The 18,601-nt window shown below is 38.8% G+C and overlaps 1 protein-coding gene across 6 annotated transcripts in view; it reads right to left on the bottom strand.

The window, feature by feature from the left end:
- AUH (AU RNA binding methylglutaconyl-CoA hydratase) overlaps window positions 1–18,601 on the bottom strand; it is a 164,573-nt gene that overhangs the window by 86,495 nt on the left and 59,477 nt on the right. For 5 of the 6 annotated variants that reach the window (XR_015555478.1, XM_004428318.2, XM_087444768.1 and 2 more), the window contains 2 exons: window positions 8,980–9,072; window positions 7,254–7,310 (listed from right to left, as the gene is read on the bottom strand). The exons of the other annotated variant lie outside the window; for it this stretch is intronic. Coding sequence is in view for 4 of the 5 variants with exons in the window: in XM_004428318.2 (XP_004428375.2) it covers window positions 7,254–7,310; window positions 8,980–9,072 (150 nt within the window). In the remaining variant the exon portion in view is untranslated. The remainder of the gene's footprint in view (window positions 1–7,253; window positions 7,311–8,979; window positions 9,073–18,601) is intronic. 6 annotated transcript variants of the gene reach the window in all.

The raw sequence follows: 18,601 nt of genomic DNA, 5'->3' as shown, positions 1-18,601 counted from the left end.
GGATGCCAAGAAAAAAATTAATTCCACATTTTTATTTTCAGCCCAGCCCACTCTCCTAAACTCCAGATCTGCACAACTGTCTACATGATTAATACTTCACTTGGAAGTTTAATGATTATTTTTAACCAAACATATCCAAAATAATATTCCTCAGTGTCTCTTTCAATCCTGCTCTTTTCATAGCTTCCCACATCTCAGTTGAAGGAAAGTCCTTCAACTGAAGTTACTCCAGCCAGAATCCTCGGAGTCATTCTTTACATCCCTCTCTCTCTGACGTCCCCCACTGGTCAGGAGATTCTCCAGCGTCCCACCACGTTCACCACCACTGTCCCAGTCCAGGCCCCAGCACACTCCACCTGAACTAAAGCAACACGCTCCTAGCAGGAACGGGCTCCTGCCTCTAACCTGGCCCTACTGGTGTCTACTCTTGGCACGGCAACCAGACAAATCTTTAAAAGCCTAAGATCACACTGCATCTCTGCTGATAACCTACTGTGGGTCCCTCTCATTCAGGGTAAAAGCTGTAACACCTCTCTGCTCCGGCTCCCCTGCTGCATGTAAGACAGTATCTCCTATCCTCTCCTCCTCCTGTCAGTTACGAATGAAGTGGTAGGGTGAATGTTCTAGCATGCTTCCAACTTAGCCCTTTATCCTGGGTATTCCTTTGTCTGAAATGCTCTTCCTCCTGTCTGTATGATTAATTTCCTCAATTCCTATCAGTCTTAACTCCCAAGTTACCTTCTCAATGAGGCTTCCTCTGACCTCCCTATCTATCTATCTATCTATCTATCTATCTATCTATTTATTTATTTATTTATTTTTGTGAGGAAGCTCAGCCCTGAGCTAACATCTGCCGATCCTCCTCTTTTTTTTGCTGAGGAAGACTGGCCCTGGGCTAACATCCATGCCCATCTTCCTCTACTTTATATGGGACGCCACCACTGCATGGCTTGACAAGCAGTGCATCAGTGTGAGCCCGGGATCCGAACCAGCGAACCCCGGGCTGCCACAGCGGAGCTGAGCACATAACCCCTTGCGCCACGGGGCCGGCCCCTGACTTCCCTCTTTAAAAGTGCACACCCCTGCCCCTCCTCTTTTTCTCTGGCACTCAGCACTTCTGTCATAATTCACAATTCATCATTTGCCATGTCTACTGCCCTATGCTGGGATGTCAGCTGCACGGCAGCAGTGATCTTTCCTGTTTGTTCACAGCTGTATGCCCAGGGGCTACACCAGTGCATAGCTTAACAATACCACTCAGCTCAACAAACACTGCTCAGTTAAGTGAATAAAATGCCTGCGACACTGCGTGTAAGCAACGGGAGCAGCAGCAGGAGAGGAGGTCAGAGACGTGTTGGGGCCCCACCTTGCAGGCCTATAGACTGAGGCTGACAGCTGACAGAATCCACACTATTTTCTCCAACTCATGAGTCCCACTTATAAATTACCTTATTCCTGTTCGATTCCAACCACTTTATAATAATAGGGCAGTTATGGTAGTTGTACACGTTTAATCTCTCCTACCAGATTTCAGACGAGCAATTCCAAGGGAGCATTGCTGAGTCATATATATATTATCTGCTTCCTCCACAGCAACCAACAAAATGGCCTGTCGACAGTGGGAAGTCGACAAATAACTTCCAAAACACCCTAATCAGACATAAAGAAGTGAAGTGGTCAATGAACTACACTTGAAAGTGAATCTCTGCAGTGTATGAGGTGTGTTAATAAATGTAGCAGACTTCGGAGAGGGGAATGAGTGCTGGTCTGTAGAGAGGTCACTGAGAAAGCAGTCCACTAAATGCCGCAGTGCTGTCTGCTGTGCACCCTTCACAACACCGGGAATGGTCTGACATTATATAAGCCTCTTAAGAAAGGCAGCCTTATTTTTGTTGTTATACCTTTCTTCTTCCCGAAATAGTATGACCTTATTAATCAGATTTGGCACAGAAAGGTCTTTTGCTATTTATGAAAACCAAATTCACCCTGCCAGGATAAAGATGAGTCACTGCTAAGGCTATTCAAAAGAATAAGCTCAGATTCTGATGTAAATTCTAAGAGGATTTCAACAAAGGTTATAAACAAAATTTTCCAAAATGACTACTGTGTTCAGGACAACACACACACAGGATTTAAAAATCCCCCATTACTTCACAGATACACCTTAAATAGAGTTCCTGGCCACCACGCCAAGAGACGGCCTTACTGCTAAACACAGGCTGCAGCGAGACAGACGTGATGCCCCAAATCCCCCCCCTAGGGAGAAGAAAGCAGACAGAACTGGGGACCCTTGTTCTGGTCCCATGAAACCTCAATGATCTCATTTTCCTCCTTTCTTCTTTAATTTAGGGAATAGCCCATGTCAATAATAATTATTAAAGACTCTTTCCCTGAAAAATTTCTAAGAAAAGAACACTAAAAGTGTATGAGTTAGTCCACCTTAACCAAGCAATCAAAGTTATAGTCACCCATAGTAAGATAATCTGACATTAAGTGCCATCCAATGAAACGAAAATGAAATACAGAGCATGGCCCTGTCAGTGTTCTTGGCAAAATTTTTTAACCTACATCTAAACATGAGGAAAGAACTCAGTCAAATCAGAATGTGCAAACCAGAATTCTTTAAAAAAAAAATTAGTGTTATTAAAAAAAAAAAGAGAGATGGAAGACTTATCTAGATTGAAAAAAAAAAAAAAGATCTAATCAAATGCAATGTGTGACATTTAACTAGATCCTGAATTGGAAAAGCAAAACAAAAAAACAACTACAAACAACATTTTGAAACAGCCAGGGAGATCTGAATATTACAGTTAATATTGTTAGGTGTGATAACAGTGTTGTGTCTACAGAAGAGTCCATTCTTATTCTTAGAAAAGGCATGCTGAAACATTTCAAGGCTCACCTTGTTATTCTGAAATGGTTCAGCAAGAAAATATGCATATGCATATGAGACAGAGGCAGACAGTGGCAGGACAGGGGGAGGGACAGATCTTGGTGAACGGTACAAAGAGATTCATTTTACTGCCTTTACAATTTCTTAAAGTTTGAATATTTCAAAAATAAAGAGCTGGAGAGAATAAAAGAGAACCACAGAGCAGTGGAAATACTAAATATCTTGTTCACAGTTGTATATACCAAGCAGGAAGCCTTAACAGTTATCTTAGTTATAACAAAGTTTCTTGACACAAACCCCAAGTTCTCCAGTAGAAGAGGCAATAAACTAAGGCCAGGAAGGAGAAACCTGCCACCATTTTCTGTGCAAACAAAGATATTCCCTAAACTGTCAACTTAAAGACTCCTAATCCTCTGAACTTGCTTTATTTGGTTCTTATAAATGTGTTAAAGGGTGGTAATGTTTGAGGTGCTATTTGTAAAAGAGAATTTTATTTTACACTATGAACATTCTCCCATTTGGGGAGAAGACAGGAAGTTAAGCTGCTTTCTTAAAACTGAAAATACTGGAGGAGAACAGAATAGGGCCACGTAGTATACAAAAATCCCAATATAATCTAGAATATTGTAGAAAGGTCCTAGGGTAACAATTTTAGCTATTTTTAAATTGCCTAGTGCTTTAAATCATTAACATTGTATTTTGTATTTTATAATATTTGCCTATAATCAAATATATATATTGCAAATAAAAGTACTTGTGTAAGTGTATGACAGACAATTACATTCCATTTTTTAATTACATCTAATATAATACTATTTAAAGAAGTTCAATTTGGTTTTAATATGTTTCTATATTCCTTTACACCCTCCTTTTCATTAACTATATACTTAATATTCATTCAACACTAGACAATCTCCTTGCTAGTAAAAACTGAAATTCAGTAACTAATCTAAAAATTGCATTACAGTAATGGTCCATTAATATTCATGCTCACTAGGAATATTACTATCTCCTCAAAACAATCATTTTATAATTTAACTTGCTTTAAGAAAATTTCTAAAATATACCTTAAAAATGATTATGTTGTTATTCAATCTCAAATTCAAGTAAAAAAAAAAAACATAACAAAAGAAAATGAATGCTAGGTTTTGATCAATTGTTTCCCAGTAAACTGTTATTACCAAAGGGCAGAAATGATAATTACATGAAACCAGGTGGATCAGGTTAACTTCTGTGTTTATCAAATATACAGTAAACCCAAATGGGGAGGTACAATTTCAGGTGGATTACCTTTCAAATGCTGCCCAGTATGGAACCATGGGCCTGTAATATAGAAGAGCATTATCTGTCGGACTTATAACACATACATCTTCTATATTGGCTGTAATTCATATATTTTACCCTAAGATATTTATTTCATCCATATTAAAAAGGAAAAGCAAAGCTGTTTTTGAATTCTCCCCACTTATTTTCTACCCATCTTTGGCTGTCCACAGCTGCTCCTGTCTGAAACAGATGAAAGGCTGAGGCTGCTGACAGTGAAGGAAGGTTCACTGGCAAGGGCTGTGCCCACACGGGAGACCCACCTGGCTGCTCTACAAGCATCTACAACAGGAGGCAGGGTAAGCATCTTCTTTTAGCCAAAAGAGATCCACTAAGGAGGGAGAAAAAAATTAAGTGAAGTCTACTGTGTCTATTATGAAAAGCTCTTTGTAACAGCTAACAGAAATGTTTACAGCCAGAGAGGACATCTCAGAGATCATCTCAGGCATGGCAAATTTGCCAATTTAAAAACAGCTTTAAGAAAAAAAAAAGCAGTATTTTGATATGAGGATCATCTATGAGAAAGGGAAGGGGAGAGATGGAGATGGCGAAAATATCTGTGGATAAAAAAAATCTTCTGTGCATAGAACAGAAGAGGATTTTTCTTCATAAAAATTTCAGAAATAGCTCCTTTAGATAATACAGAAAAAATCTTATTTAAACTGTTCTGCTTTAAAAAAAAAAATTCAGGCTTTACTTTGGCTAACCATAACACTAATGTTATAACAAACCAAAACTTCTGTGTGCATTTCTTTTTATCTAAAAGTGAATATGTGACTTCATAATGCAATTAGATTCATTTTCAATAAAAAATACAATGTTACATAACTGTACATACTATGAGTCGTGAACCTGAAAGCTTCATTATATTAAAGGAGCAACTAAAATATATTCCTTCAGACTCACTTAGGAAAAAAGAAAAAAGACAGAAAACTATCCTTTATAAATAGATGGGAAAATGTTACAGCATTCTGAATTTTATGACAAATTTACTCAATAAAAATTTTTAAAATAATTGTATTCATGAGAATACATAGCCAAAATTCAATCAAATTTAGAAAGTGGGTTCTGATTAATGGATCCAGTATGGAGGAGGACCGGAAAGAACTTAAGTACATTAGGAGGAAAATGCTGGTTTCTAGAGCTCATTCGGCACAGACAGCACACAGAGAGGACGGAAGCAGCTGAATCAAGCTGCCACCCTCACTTCTGCAGTATAGTCAGTTAGGCCTTTTTCATCCAACCACACCCAGTAGTACTCTCATACAATCACTCTACCTTCTGGTGATTTTAATACAAAATATCTCATATTCAAGACATGGCGAATACCCAAATTACCAAGTTCACCTTCCTCCCACCCCCTATCTCTGCCACCTACTAATTCTCTGTCCAAAAAAAGTACTTCAACATTAAAGACCACTGTGTTAGTTTCCCATAGCTTCTGTAATAAATTACCACAAACTTGGTGGCTTAAAACAATAGAAATTTATTCTCCCATAGTTCTGGAGGCCAGAAGTCCAAAATCTAGATGGTGGCAGGGTTGGGTTCCTGCTGGAGACTCTGAGGAAGAATGTCCTAGTTTCTGGTGGCTAACGGCAATCCTAGGCCTTCCTTGACTTGTAAACGCAGCTCTCCAATCTCTGTCTTCATCTTCACATGGCCTTTTCCTGGCTGTTTCTCCTCTTCTGTCTGAGTCTTCTCTTCTTATAAGCACACTTGTCATTGGATTTAAGGTTCATTCAGATAATCCAGGATGATCTCATCTCAAGATCCTTAACTTAATTACATCTGCAAAGACCCTTTTTCCAAATAAGGTCACACTGACAGGTTCCAGATTGACATAACTTTTGGGGGGCCACCAGTCAACTACAGTCACTATCCTTCAGGATGAGTTATATCCTAATTACCAATAAATGATTACTTCTTACAAGAATTTCAAAAACATGTTATATCCTTTTCCCAAACCTTGTTTTACTTCACATATTAGTTATCTGATAATTCTTTTCAACTGCATCCATTTTCCTATAAACCCTTCTTTTAGTGTTTTCATTAATCACTGTGAAAAAGGTTGGCATGGTAGAACAGGTAGACATTAAATGCTTTTACCTACAAGAATAGCATTTTCATGGATTACCAAAGTAGAAAACTTAGTGAGTCTTATACACTGATCTGAGTGGTCTTCAGTTTCACTGAACAATGTTTTAATTTCTACCTATACACTCTAATCAGGACAAATACTCTTATGACAAGGTTAAACATACAATTTTAACCTATTCAGGTACAAACATACCTGAAGTGTTCAAACACTGCCTTTATGTTACTGTTATTTCCTTCATACACTAATTTGCTATCAACATGCACACCCTCAAACGAAGTCAACTTTTTGAAAGAACGACTTCACAAAATGGAATTATCTCCAAATTCTCTACATCAAACAAAAGAACAAAAATTTCAGATTTATTGGGTGATGCAAGATTTCATTACCAATGTTGGAAAACTGCCTTCTTAAACGGGTCTTCCAAAAGAAGCAGCTCATCTATCTTTTTTGTAGTGACACAAGAAACACCACCATCTCTGCTCCAAATGCAGGCTACCCACTAACCCCGACCTTTGTCCTGCCGCACAGAAACACAAGACAGCTGGCAGGAAGCCTGGGAAGCCCTGCCCACTCCTCTGCTGGGTCTGACTGTGTGCACGAAGCTCTCTGAGGGCATGCACATTTATACACCCACATAAAAGTTTCAAAACATTGGTGTAATCCTTCAAGAATAATGTGACTGGTACAATAATTTAAAAATTAAGAAATCACACAGAAAAGCACAGAAGACAGCACAAAAAGAAAGCAACAGCCAGCGTACCGGCCATCTTCACACACCTACATAAGCTAAAACAGCATATTTGGAATATGGACTTTCCTAGAGAAGCAAACAATACAGCATTAGTCTCTTTACCCAAAATGCTGCCTTTTCAATTACATCTTTGTATCTTATGCCCTGGTTTGGCGGAACAAATCAAGATGGGTGTGAACAATTCATACCTCCACCAGGAATAATTGCCAACTTTGTTTCAACCAGGCCCATTTTTGCAGAGGAAGCTAAAAAGGAAGGAAGAAAATTAAGTAACATCCATATCATCAATTTCAAATAATAATGACTTGAAAAAGTTAGTAAAATAAGCTACAAATACTCTGTTTACTAATTAAATCTGTCACAAATCTTTTTAAAAATCACTTCAGAAGGCATTTGGTTATGGAAATATGTAAACATTCTAAATTATATATATTAAGAGATTCACACAACATGTTCTGTTAAAAATTGCTCAGCAGTGAATTAATTTTTGATGCAGAAAGACCAGGGTTGTAACTACATAATTTGATCTGATACTGCCAAGTCATGTTTGAAGGCTTAGATCCCATTAATTATTCAGGATGAGGAGAGAGGCTGTGTCTGACAAGTATGAATTCTTTAGCTGCCTGAATAGTCCTCCAGATCAAACAGCTTAATATATCATATCAGATATGGCAACTTTTCAAGACCAAATCTCTAGTTACTTTTGACAAATGGTTTTACTGTTCTGACAGCTGGACAGGGTTCTTCTTCTCGTGTTTGTTTTCATGGCTACTTTAAAACATCTTAATTATTTCTTTATTTGCATATCCAAATGTACTTGGACTACTTCCCATATCCTAATACCCAGAATCTGCATTCTTTCATAAATGGATTACATGTACCTTAGATTTTCAATTTAAAACCCAGTGATTTCAGACAAGAGAACAGAGATCTAAAATAAAGTGGAAAGGGGAAAAAGTACACATGGACTAACAAATCCCAAGAAACAGTCACCATAAAATTATTAAAAACAATTATATTGACTCCACTTTTAACAGGCAGCTCCATGAGAAGTGATAGTGGGAACCAGGGGAGGAACACTGAAAGTATTTGCTACCCGCTTTGCCCAGTCCTTGGTCCCAGAGCCCCTTCATGTCACCCCGAGGAGGGAGCAAGGACACAGCGCAGTGACCACACAGAAGATAGTGTCGAGGACAGCAGCGGCAGCATGCAGTGCTCTGGCAGGATAACAGGAGTGAGGGCTGCAACGCCAGACTGGGTAGGTTCAAATCTCGGCTCAGTCACTGATTTAGGGCTTGTTACTTCACCTGTCTCAGCCCTAGCCTCCTCGAACACCACCAAGTACCCATCGCATGGGGCTGGTAGGCAGATTAAGTGAGTTAATACATGTCAAGTGCTTAGAACAGCGCTGGGCACCAGGTCAACACTCAGCACATGATTAGCAGTAATTGTTTTCATTATTATTTTCATAATCACTTCATCCAATCCTCAGAAAACCATGCAAGAAGAAAGTGAATCTCAGAAAGATTAAGTTATTATTACTGTACTAACAGTAATTAAGTGCTTGGACTAGGCACATGCCATAGATTAACTCATTTATCTTCACAACAGCACTGTCATTTCCCCTCTTTCAGAGGAGGAAACTGATCTAAAAAGGGCAAGACCTAAGATTCAAATTCAGTTCTGTCTGACCCATTTCCTGTTCTCCTTTCCTACTGCTAAGACTGAACAAGAGACTATAAAAGACTGTTTTCTTAACTAGGAATTTTAAATACTTCATTAAGCCCAACAGGTGACTTTTTCCTAACCGTTCTACTCAACAACAGGAAAAGAATAAAATATTTGGAATCATCTGAAAACTAAGCACAAACCTCATTTTTAAAAATTTATGTTTGTAATAGGATTAATTCTCACCTGCTACTCTTATATCACACGCTAAGGCCAGTTCAAGACCACCACCTAGAGCGAGCCCATCTATTGCTGCAATTGTTGGCACTGGAAGATTGGCTGAAACAGAAAGAGAAAGACTTTATGCTTCTTCAGTCAGATCATTACCTTACTATGTAATTTATTTTAGATTTTTTTCTGTGAACATATTTTTAAATGGGATATTGTATACAGAATTTTGTATCCCTTTTGCCTTTAACAAAATAAGCATTTCCTTCGTTATTCTTCAAAAACATGCAATGATTGCACAGTCGTGTGTTGCTTAACGATGGGGATACATTCTGAGAAATTTGTCGTTAGGCAATTTCATCATTGTGCAAACATCATAGAGTGTACTTACACAAACCGAGATAGAGTAGCCAACTACACATCTAGGCTATATGGTACTAATCTTACGGGACCACCATCATATATGTGGTCTGTCATTGACCAAAACGTCATTTTGTGGCACATGACTGTATAGTGTTCCATCATAAGTGTGTAATAAGATCTTTAAATGTTCCCATATTATGAAATACTTTCATAAATACTTTTTGTTGAATTAACAGAATCACAGTCCTGACTTTGCAATCTTAGAGTCTAAAGTCTTTTATGAAATGATTGGTTCATACAAATCTCAAGTTGAAATGACGGGTATAGTTGCAAAATTCATGATCCTTTACGGGTTACTTTGGTGCTAAGAATGACAGACTCTCATTCAAGGAAGTAATACGTCTACTCACACAAGATAGAAGCAGTCCAAGCGGTTGCTGGGGCTTCAACGCACTAGTTCTATCATTTAGTAATGACTACAACGACAGTAGCTAGAAAATGATCAGGCTCTATCAAATACCACACTTCAGAGGGAAGGGACTCAGAGAACTTGCCCAAAAGCATGACTGGGAAGCGGTTAGCCAGTCACAGAATGCAAAACCAAATTTTCTTGAGTCCAGAAACAGAATAGTATTTCAATGAGACTTCTGAAATTACAAAATACAGATTTCATTTTTATAACTGGTTCAAACACTAACTGGTTAATTATTCTGTTAAGCAGAATCCTTCCCATTAATTTTATTTTTGACTATGGGAATGTGAAGCTAGGCTGGCCAACCTTAATATAGAAATAGAATGTGGATATTAAAAAGGTACCATCTCTTAACTGTTCTCACCACAAAAAAGAATTAATAATCGTGTGATGTGACAGAAGTGTCAGCTAGTGTTACGGTGGTAATCATACTGCAATACGTAAATGTATCAAATCAACACGCTGTACATCTTAAACTTATACAATGTTATATGTCAACTGTATCTCAATTGTAAAAAACAAGTAAAATAAAAATGAATAAATAAATAAAGTAAAAAGGGACCATTCCTAAAAATCTCTCTCTTCTAGAGGTATTTCGATATGTGAAATTCCGCAGAGAAGTTCCTTCTTTGACCTCCTTTAAAATATACAAATTTGCTGAAGTACACTGAGTTTTATTTATACATGAAGGAACTTATCAGATTTATTCTAAAAGCAAAGTCTGAAAAGGCTGGGATGGAGCACATACAGATGCTGCCACCTGAAGCAAAAATGTTCCCGAGAGAGTAGGGACAGACGGGGCTTTGAAATGGGGCGTATTTCACTATTAGCTGCACATTTCGGGGGGCAATGGGGGCTTGAAACGGCAGGACCAATGCAATGGCGCTCCACGTAACGTGCTTTACAGCACGCCTAGTGAAAAATGAACAGACAGCTGTGTCAGTGTTTACAGTCAGGAGATGAGTTTAATGAAAAAATAATATCTAGTTAATTTTATCTGACAAAAGGAAAGAAAGAAAAGTCAATAAAGTAATATAACGGCAAGTTAATCTGAGTGGCTCCCAAGGTCATCTCAAGCCACTACAAGTAAAATGGAATTACTTTGTTACCCAGCTCTCAATCTTCCTTTCTTTCTATGAACCTAGCTATAGAAATTACTTACATGTTCCTAGACTCCTTCAATCTATTACTTCCCCAACCTCAAGTCTCTCCCATCAAAACCTTCCCTAGATCTCACTATGGCCTCAGCTCACCTCCATCTGAGACAAGCTTCTGGAGGAAGCAGAGTAAACGATGTCACTCCCTCCCACTCACCTCCACCTCACAGCTCTAGTCCCACTCCATGTCACCGAGACTGTTCTTGTTCCACTTACCAGTGATGCTGTGATGTTGCCCCATAACCAATGGGCACTATCTGGTCCCTAGTGAACTTGCTGCTTCTGAAGATCAGACACACTAATCCTGGACACTCCTCCTCCTTGAACTTCTCTCTTTATTTGCCTGCTGGGTCCCTCCCTCATCTTTCCTGCGTCTCTTTCTACCTCTGGTTATTTCTCAGACTTCTTCATTCTCAACAGAAGCTCTGTCCAAGAGGTCTCATTCCCATCCATAACTTTTACCACCTATAATAATAATGATATCTAAATCTCTATCTAAAACTCAAACTTCTCTCTAAACTGTATCTCTACAGCTTCCTGCCTGTTGGGCATCTCCGCTTAACTGCTTTATCATGTTCAAACCAACTTCTTGTCAATCCTTCTAGATTCTATTTCACATTTGGTAGGACCTCCACCCACCAAGTTACCCAAGACAGACACCAAGAAGTCATCCCAGATGTTCTCCTTTCCAATGCCCTTATATCCAATTGTTTTCTAACTCCTAACAGCACACAAATCTGCCAGTCCCCCTCCCTTTTCTACAGCCAGAGTTCTGGGTCCCCTCATTTCACACCAGCGGGAAGTCTCTAATTGACTTCTTTCACCTGTAATTTGCCTCTTCCAATACATCTTCCATATATCCTGTAGGATAATCTTTCTAATATGTACACATAATCATGCTATTCCCCTATTTAAAATTGTACAAGGATTTATTCCACATTCAGAATAAAAATGGAGAAAACTTTTGGCACGGCACAGCAGGCACCCGATGAACTAAGTTCTGCCCACCTTCCCAATCTCTTCTCCAACCTCTGACACATACTCTGTGTTCCATCCCTAAACTACTTACAGCAGCTCTAGAAGTTATTCCCATTCATTCTTGTGTACAAGCTGCCCTTTGCCTGGAATGCCTAGCTGGCCCCTAACTGTCTTTCAAGGCACTGCTCATAAGTCCCTTCAATTATGATTCCCTGGCACCCCGTAATGCTTTCTATCACCATCATACTGCCCATTCTGAAATGAAGATTAACATCGCATCGATGCTGGTCAACAGCATCCTTCACACCACTCTGGAACAAACTTCAAGGATTTTCACCGCCTCTTCTGTCTCTGTTACATTAAACCTAGTATTCTTCCTACTTTTCTTTTTGTTATTAATTTCTTTCACTTAATACTTTAAAGAAATAACATGAATATATGCAGCCCTATAGAGCTACAGAAAAGAAAAACTGCAGAGAGTTCCCAAGCCGAGAGAGCAATAGGAAGAGAGTGGGGTATTCTCTCCTTGCTGTGCGAAACACTGGTCAACAGGGAGAGCCGACTCTTCAGAAAGAGAGATAACGAAAGTGAAGGTAAAGGATCTCCAAAATCAAACCCAGGCCTGAAATACATGTACTACTGAGTTCTAGTTTCTGAAAATTCCAACCCATCATAAATAGAGGTTGTCTCATATTCCTTAGCTTTTTCCCTAAAAAATAGGAACAAACTTACATCATGTATATGGAAATGAGAGTTTTTCTTCACATCAAATTGTGCATTGAAAATGTAGACTAAATAGAAATATCGAGGGAATAAACTGACTGTAAATTACACAAGTAATATTCCATAACTTCATAAGCCCTGCAGCGTAACAGAAAGCACACAGGAAGATTACAACTCCTGGCCACCTATAACGTTCTCAGTGCTGTACCGCAACACAAAGGGAACAAGGGCCTCAGAGAGAGCTGACAAGGCTCTGCTCTACATTTTTATTAGTTAATATTCTGAAATAAATATTGTACTTAAAAATCACACAGCCAATAGAAAGTTAAAAAGTATCACTTTTTCAGAAGTATAAAATGTCATTAAAACAAAAAGATTTAATACACATAAAAAACACAAATCAAATTGATTAATGAATATATACCCTTCCCCTTCATTGTGAGAAGTACTATAAACAAACATTATGTTGATACAGTGATGGGGGAGGTGCACGTTCAGTAGCAGGTTTCCGGTTCCATACAACTCGGAGTATGGGCTTTATATAACGCAGAGGTAGGAAATGAGGAGAAATAAGCAAATGCAAACATACTAACCCGGCAGATGAGGGGGCGGGGGAGGGGCTGAAATAATCACCTCACGCTCAAGTTTTCTAAATTCTGAACCTAGATATTATAACACTTTTCCCTAGATGCTTAGACTTTTTGGAAGTAAGGAAAATTATTTTTAAATTTGATGGTTAAGAACTTAAGAAGTTTTCTCGGGCCGGCCCCGTGGCTTAGTGGTTAAGTGCGCGCGCTCCACTGCAGGTGGTCCGGGTTCGGATCCCGGGCGTGCACCAACGCACCGCTTCTCCGGCCATGCTGAGGCCGTGTCCCACATACAGCAACTAGAAGGATGTGCAGCTATGACCTACAACTATCTATTGGGGCTTTAAGGGGAAAAAAATAAATAAATAAAATCTTTAAAAAAAAGAAAAAGAAGTTTTCTCAAGAGGATAAAAGTTTTTAACATTACAACGTATATGAAATATATAACACAAAATGACAAGAAATCTGGGGTCTTTATACAAAAAAGAACAAGGAAAATAGGATGTTAACAACCTCGAGTCATTAAATAGGTAAACTACTTGCCACTTTCAAATATTAATATAAATTAGCATTATACAAAGCAGTTTATAAAATTTTTCCTACTAAAGAATTATTTAAGTAAAACCGCTTAATTAGTATTCAATGAGTAATTAAATTTCAACCATTTTACAATATTATAAATCCTGAAGTTCTACACAATCCTAATTTCTCCCTGAAAGATGTTTTTCTTAGTAAATTTTTTTCAGGAAAATATGAGTCATATCAAAGCACATGCTAGTTTGATAGTTACCTAATATGCTTGTTTTTAAATCTAGTATTTCCTCTACTTGGGAGCACTAAATAATCTTAGAGGAAACTCAATGAAACACACCTTTCAAAAGGCCGATTATCAGTTTCAAAGACCTGAGAAATATCAAAATGGCAATTGTATAAGAGTGCGACTGAATGAGGCAGCAACTGCCAGGAGCAATGGCTGTTCCCACAGCCATAGGAAGAAATGATGACTCAGTATGTTACACAACCAACAGGATCAGATACTATTTTGAGTTTAGTACCAGGAAACAAGCCAGGTATGACAAAGAAGATAATAATCCTTTGAAATGCTCCTAAAAATATAACTAAAGCAAACAATTAAAGTTTTGCTATTTTAAGAGAAAAATAAAGGAGCTAAAGGGAAAACTGCGGTCCACTTCAGTGTCCTGCAGGAGGATGCCACTGTGAGGATAACTGCAGTCAGAAGGCCAGGAACGTGGGGACAAGGGAAGTCAGGGTCTACTTCCAGCTGTGAGATAGATACAACACATAATGCAGGTTCTCAGATATTTCTAGAAAAATATAAACAATTCAATTATTAAGGAAAAATGCTACCAGCAGTCATGATTTTTAAATTTGGTTTTTCTTAAAGAATACTGTTCTTATACAAAACAGCAAAATCAAATATTTCAAAAGAAACGCCCATATAGTATACTGGAAGTCTGACTTTACTGAAATCATTCAAGAAGAACAGAAATAAAATCAACATTAACTGAAAATTATAATAAATGCTTACTGATCCCTAATTTCAGCTAAAATTTCACCTTCAGCTTCATATACTCTCTCATATTCTCATCATCAAGTTTCAAAGGAACCACAAAAACAAAATAAAACCACTCCTGCCCAAAGCCTGCAGGCTGGCTGCGTCCCGGCTCTCCTGCAGCCCAGCTAGGGCCGCTGAGAAAGGAGCCGGCCCGGACGCCAACAAACACACTCACCTCATCACACAGTGGGCTGGAGGCCTGCAAACAGGAGCGACGGTTCTCAGGAGTCAGGAGAGTGACCACTGTGCAATCTGAGAAAAGCTGCTAGAGTTTTCTAAGCCTACCACTTGTCCACCTGTATAGCTACCTATGGATCTAGCAAACACTAGAGGGTGCTTAGCATGTGTGGCCACTGCTATAAGCACCTTACAAATATTTAAACCTCCTCCCAGCCTTATGACACCAGAACTATTATGACCTTTACTTTACAGATAGGGACACTGGGCAGAGGAGTTGCTGTTACTTGCCTCCTGCAGCCACATTCAAGCACAGGTGGTCTGCCTCCAGACCTGGCTCTGTGCTGGCTCTGTGCACTGCTAATTCCTGGAGACCTAGAGCAACACCACAGTTCACTGGGTCCACATGGGGGAACCTCGGAAACCAGGTGCAAGGTGCCAGTCAGTTGACTGTAATAGAGTGCTGACTTGAGTTTTCCCCGGGAACCCCCAGTACATGACTGTATAGGCATTTAAAGTAGGAAGGGCCAACACCAGAGCATCCCCTTCCTACCAAAATTCCAAATCACGTAAAGCCTCCCTGGTGGAAATGCAGAGAGGAGACGCCGGTGAGGTTAAGCCCCCACACACTCCCACTCAGCAGCCTTATCTGGAAGATTATAATAAATTTAACTGAGTAATGACTTCCACTGTCAACTGCTGATCCAGATGTAATAAAGCTCTTGGCACTTTAAACGCTTCTTGACTTGGCAAATGTAGTTATTTCCGTTTCTGATAAAAACATAATACTAGAAGTAGTTTACTTTTACCTGGTAGGGAAAAAATACGCCACTCCTGCCTTGCTTCATTAACTCTGAGGCTCTGTCTCCCTGCTATTCACAGCGCAGTTTGTGGACCAGCAGCATCAGCATTACCTGGAAGCTTGTTAAAAGTGCAGAACCCCAGGCGCCACCTCAGACCTACTGGACCAGGATCTACATTTTAACAAGATGCCCAGGTGAAGCTCTGGACACCTCAGCTAATCCAGGGAACCTGACAATCTCACCATCCCACGGGATAACGTGCTGCTCCACTACACTGACAGAGGAAGCAGGAGGAGCCTTAACCCTTTGGGTAAGACTCGTAAATACAAAGGTAGTAACGACTTACACACAGATATCTGCAGCAGCTTTATGTGTAACTGCCCCAAACTGGACACAACCCAAATGTCATCATGCGGTACATCCATACAATGAAACACTAGTCAGCAATAAAAAGGAACCAACTACTGATTCACGCTAAACATCGATGAATCTCAAAAAACATACACTGACCGGAAGATGACATACAAAATACAGACATACTATGTTTCATTTATGAAAAATTCTAAAAAATGGAAGCTAGTCTCAAGTGACAGAAAGCAGTTCAGTAGTTGTCTGGGGGCCAGGTGGGGGACAGGGAGGGGCAGGACAAAGGGATTAACAAGGGCCATAAGGAAAATTCTGGGGATGATGGATATATTCATCAACTTGATTGTGGTGATGTTTGCACAAGTCAAAGTCACCACACAGTACCCTGTAATATGTATGATTTATTGTATGTCAATTATACCTCAACACTTGTTTTTAAAAATTATGACTTGATTAAAATGAAAATGATAAACCCAACAAAAGAAAGTACACTAGTTTCCTGATCTTTTATGAACAGGGGTCAATTGAGAAATATAATTTAAAACTGATCAATCAAGTAACGCAGGTACAGGTCAATTTAAAATTATAAAGAAAACACTAAGAAAAAATGATGAGAGAAGGGAAAGGTGGGAGGGAAGAATTTAAAACTAGAAATATACCAATTCTGTCACTGCTCACATTAAGAAGTCAATAGAACTTTCTAAAGAAACAGATAATCAAGTACACTCCATAAAGTTATAATAATAATAATCAAGTGGTACAAAAATACAACCCTTCACAATTATGAGAATAAACCTACAAACAGAACAAACCAGAAAAACACATAGTATATTTAAGATGATTTTTAAAATGTAAAGTCACCACAATCAGAAGGCACAGGAAATCATAATGACAGACCTAACACCAAATATATCAATATATTTAAAGGAGCTGTATTCATCTAGCAAAAAAAGACTCCACTGGATCACAAAGCAAAACCCAACTAAAAGCAGAACACTAGAGAAACATCGGAAACAAAAGAGAAAATAAAATTTTAAAAATTTGAAGGATGGGTACAGTATCTCAGAGTCAAATACAAGAAAACATCTCATAATCTTAATAAATAAGGGCAACATTGGGGTAATGGACCAAAGAAAGGCACTTTACAAGGCTTAATAAAGGAGAAATCCACGATGAAGATCTAGCAGTGATAAAATGCACCAAATAACAGAGCAGCAGCAGCCACAAAGCAAAAACACAATAAATTCAAAACAGTACAAACATCACAGCCATTCTCTGACCTATATACAATAAGTAAACTAGAAAATAACAAAAATTCTAGCTAATTGGGGACAGACAAATATGGATCACCTGGAGGCACATTTTCTTCCCCATTTTAGTAGCTTAATAAAGAGCTGGTTCTACGTGTGATGATCAGTTCAGAGGAAGTGCAGGCTCTAGCCACCAGCCTACAGAGGTGCCTTCCCAACTAGAAAGCGTCCAGTGTACATGGTTGTACAGATATTCTCTTCTTTCCTGAAACGCTAAATATACATCGCATTACAGAGGTGGGTCCCACTCTCCTAACTTTGGCCCCCAAATTTCTTCTACCCCAACAAATTATTATCTAAATAGTTAATTTAAAAATGAATAAATGGGCATACCCTTGGCTCAGCTATACCTTCCTTCTGCCCTCCAAGAACACAGGTTCTCCTCCATGCCTACGTGAAGAGGGCCCTGTGAACTATGCAACGCTGGCTCTGGGCCAACTGCGGCAGGAGGCAGCCAGTGCCAAACCAGGGTAGCTGTGACTGGGGAAGCCAGCCTAACGCCAGAAAACCAAAAGAGCAAATCTCCTCGAAAACAGATCTAAAGCCACAACCTTCAACATGGCTAATATGAGTAATAAAGATAATATTTTGCCTTTTTTTCTACTTTTTATTTTATTTTTCAGTTTATTCCAAACTTTAGAGAGGAGGAGGATTTTCATTAAGGCTCCCTCAGATACCCAGTAATATGTATAATGGTATTTCCTGCATAGTTGTTTATAATAGTAAAAAACTAAAACCTACCTAAATGCCCATCGATAAAGGAGTAACTACATACATTATGGTACATCCATAGCAAATAGTACTGGGAAATAATTTTTTTAAATTCAGTGGTAAAAAATCCACATTGGAGAAAAGTGGACTCCAAATTTTTTCCCAGAAATAATTTTTCAAATACAATGTATAATGCACAGCCAAAGGATAACCAAGAAAACAAGATATAGTAAAAACCAGTAGGAAAAACAAGAAGAAAAAGATCTATAAGAAATTGAGATCCTTAGTCATCAAACACTCTCAAATAAAGACATGAAGCCAAGCAGTAAACTGTAAACTATAAAAAGTGTCATAATAGAACTTTAAAAGATCCAAAAAGGGCCGGCCCCGTGGCTTAGCGGTTAAGTGCGCGCACTC

The sequence above is a fragment of the Ceratotherium simum genome, chromosome 20 (assembly GCF_057802395.1).
Source record: "Ceratotherium simum simum isolate JZ-2026a chromosome 20, ASM5780239v1, whole genome shotgun sequence".
Lineage (NCBI taxonomy): Eukaryota > Metazoa > Chordata > Mammalia > Perissodactyla > Rhinocerotidae > Ceratotherium > Ceratotherium simum.
This window is presented reverse-complemented; position numbering and strand designations above follow the sequence as displayed.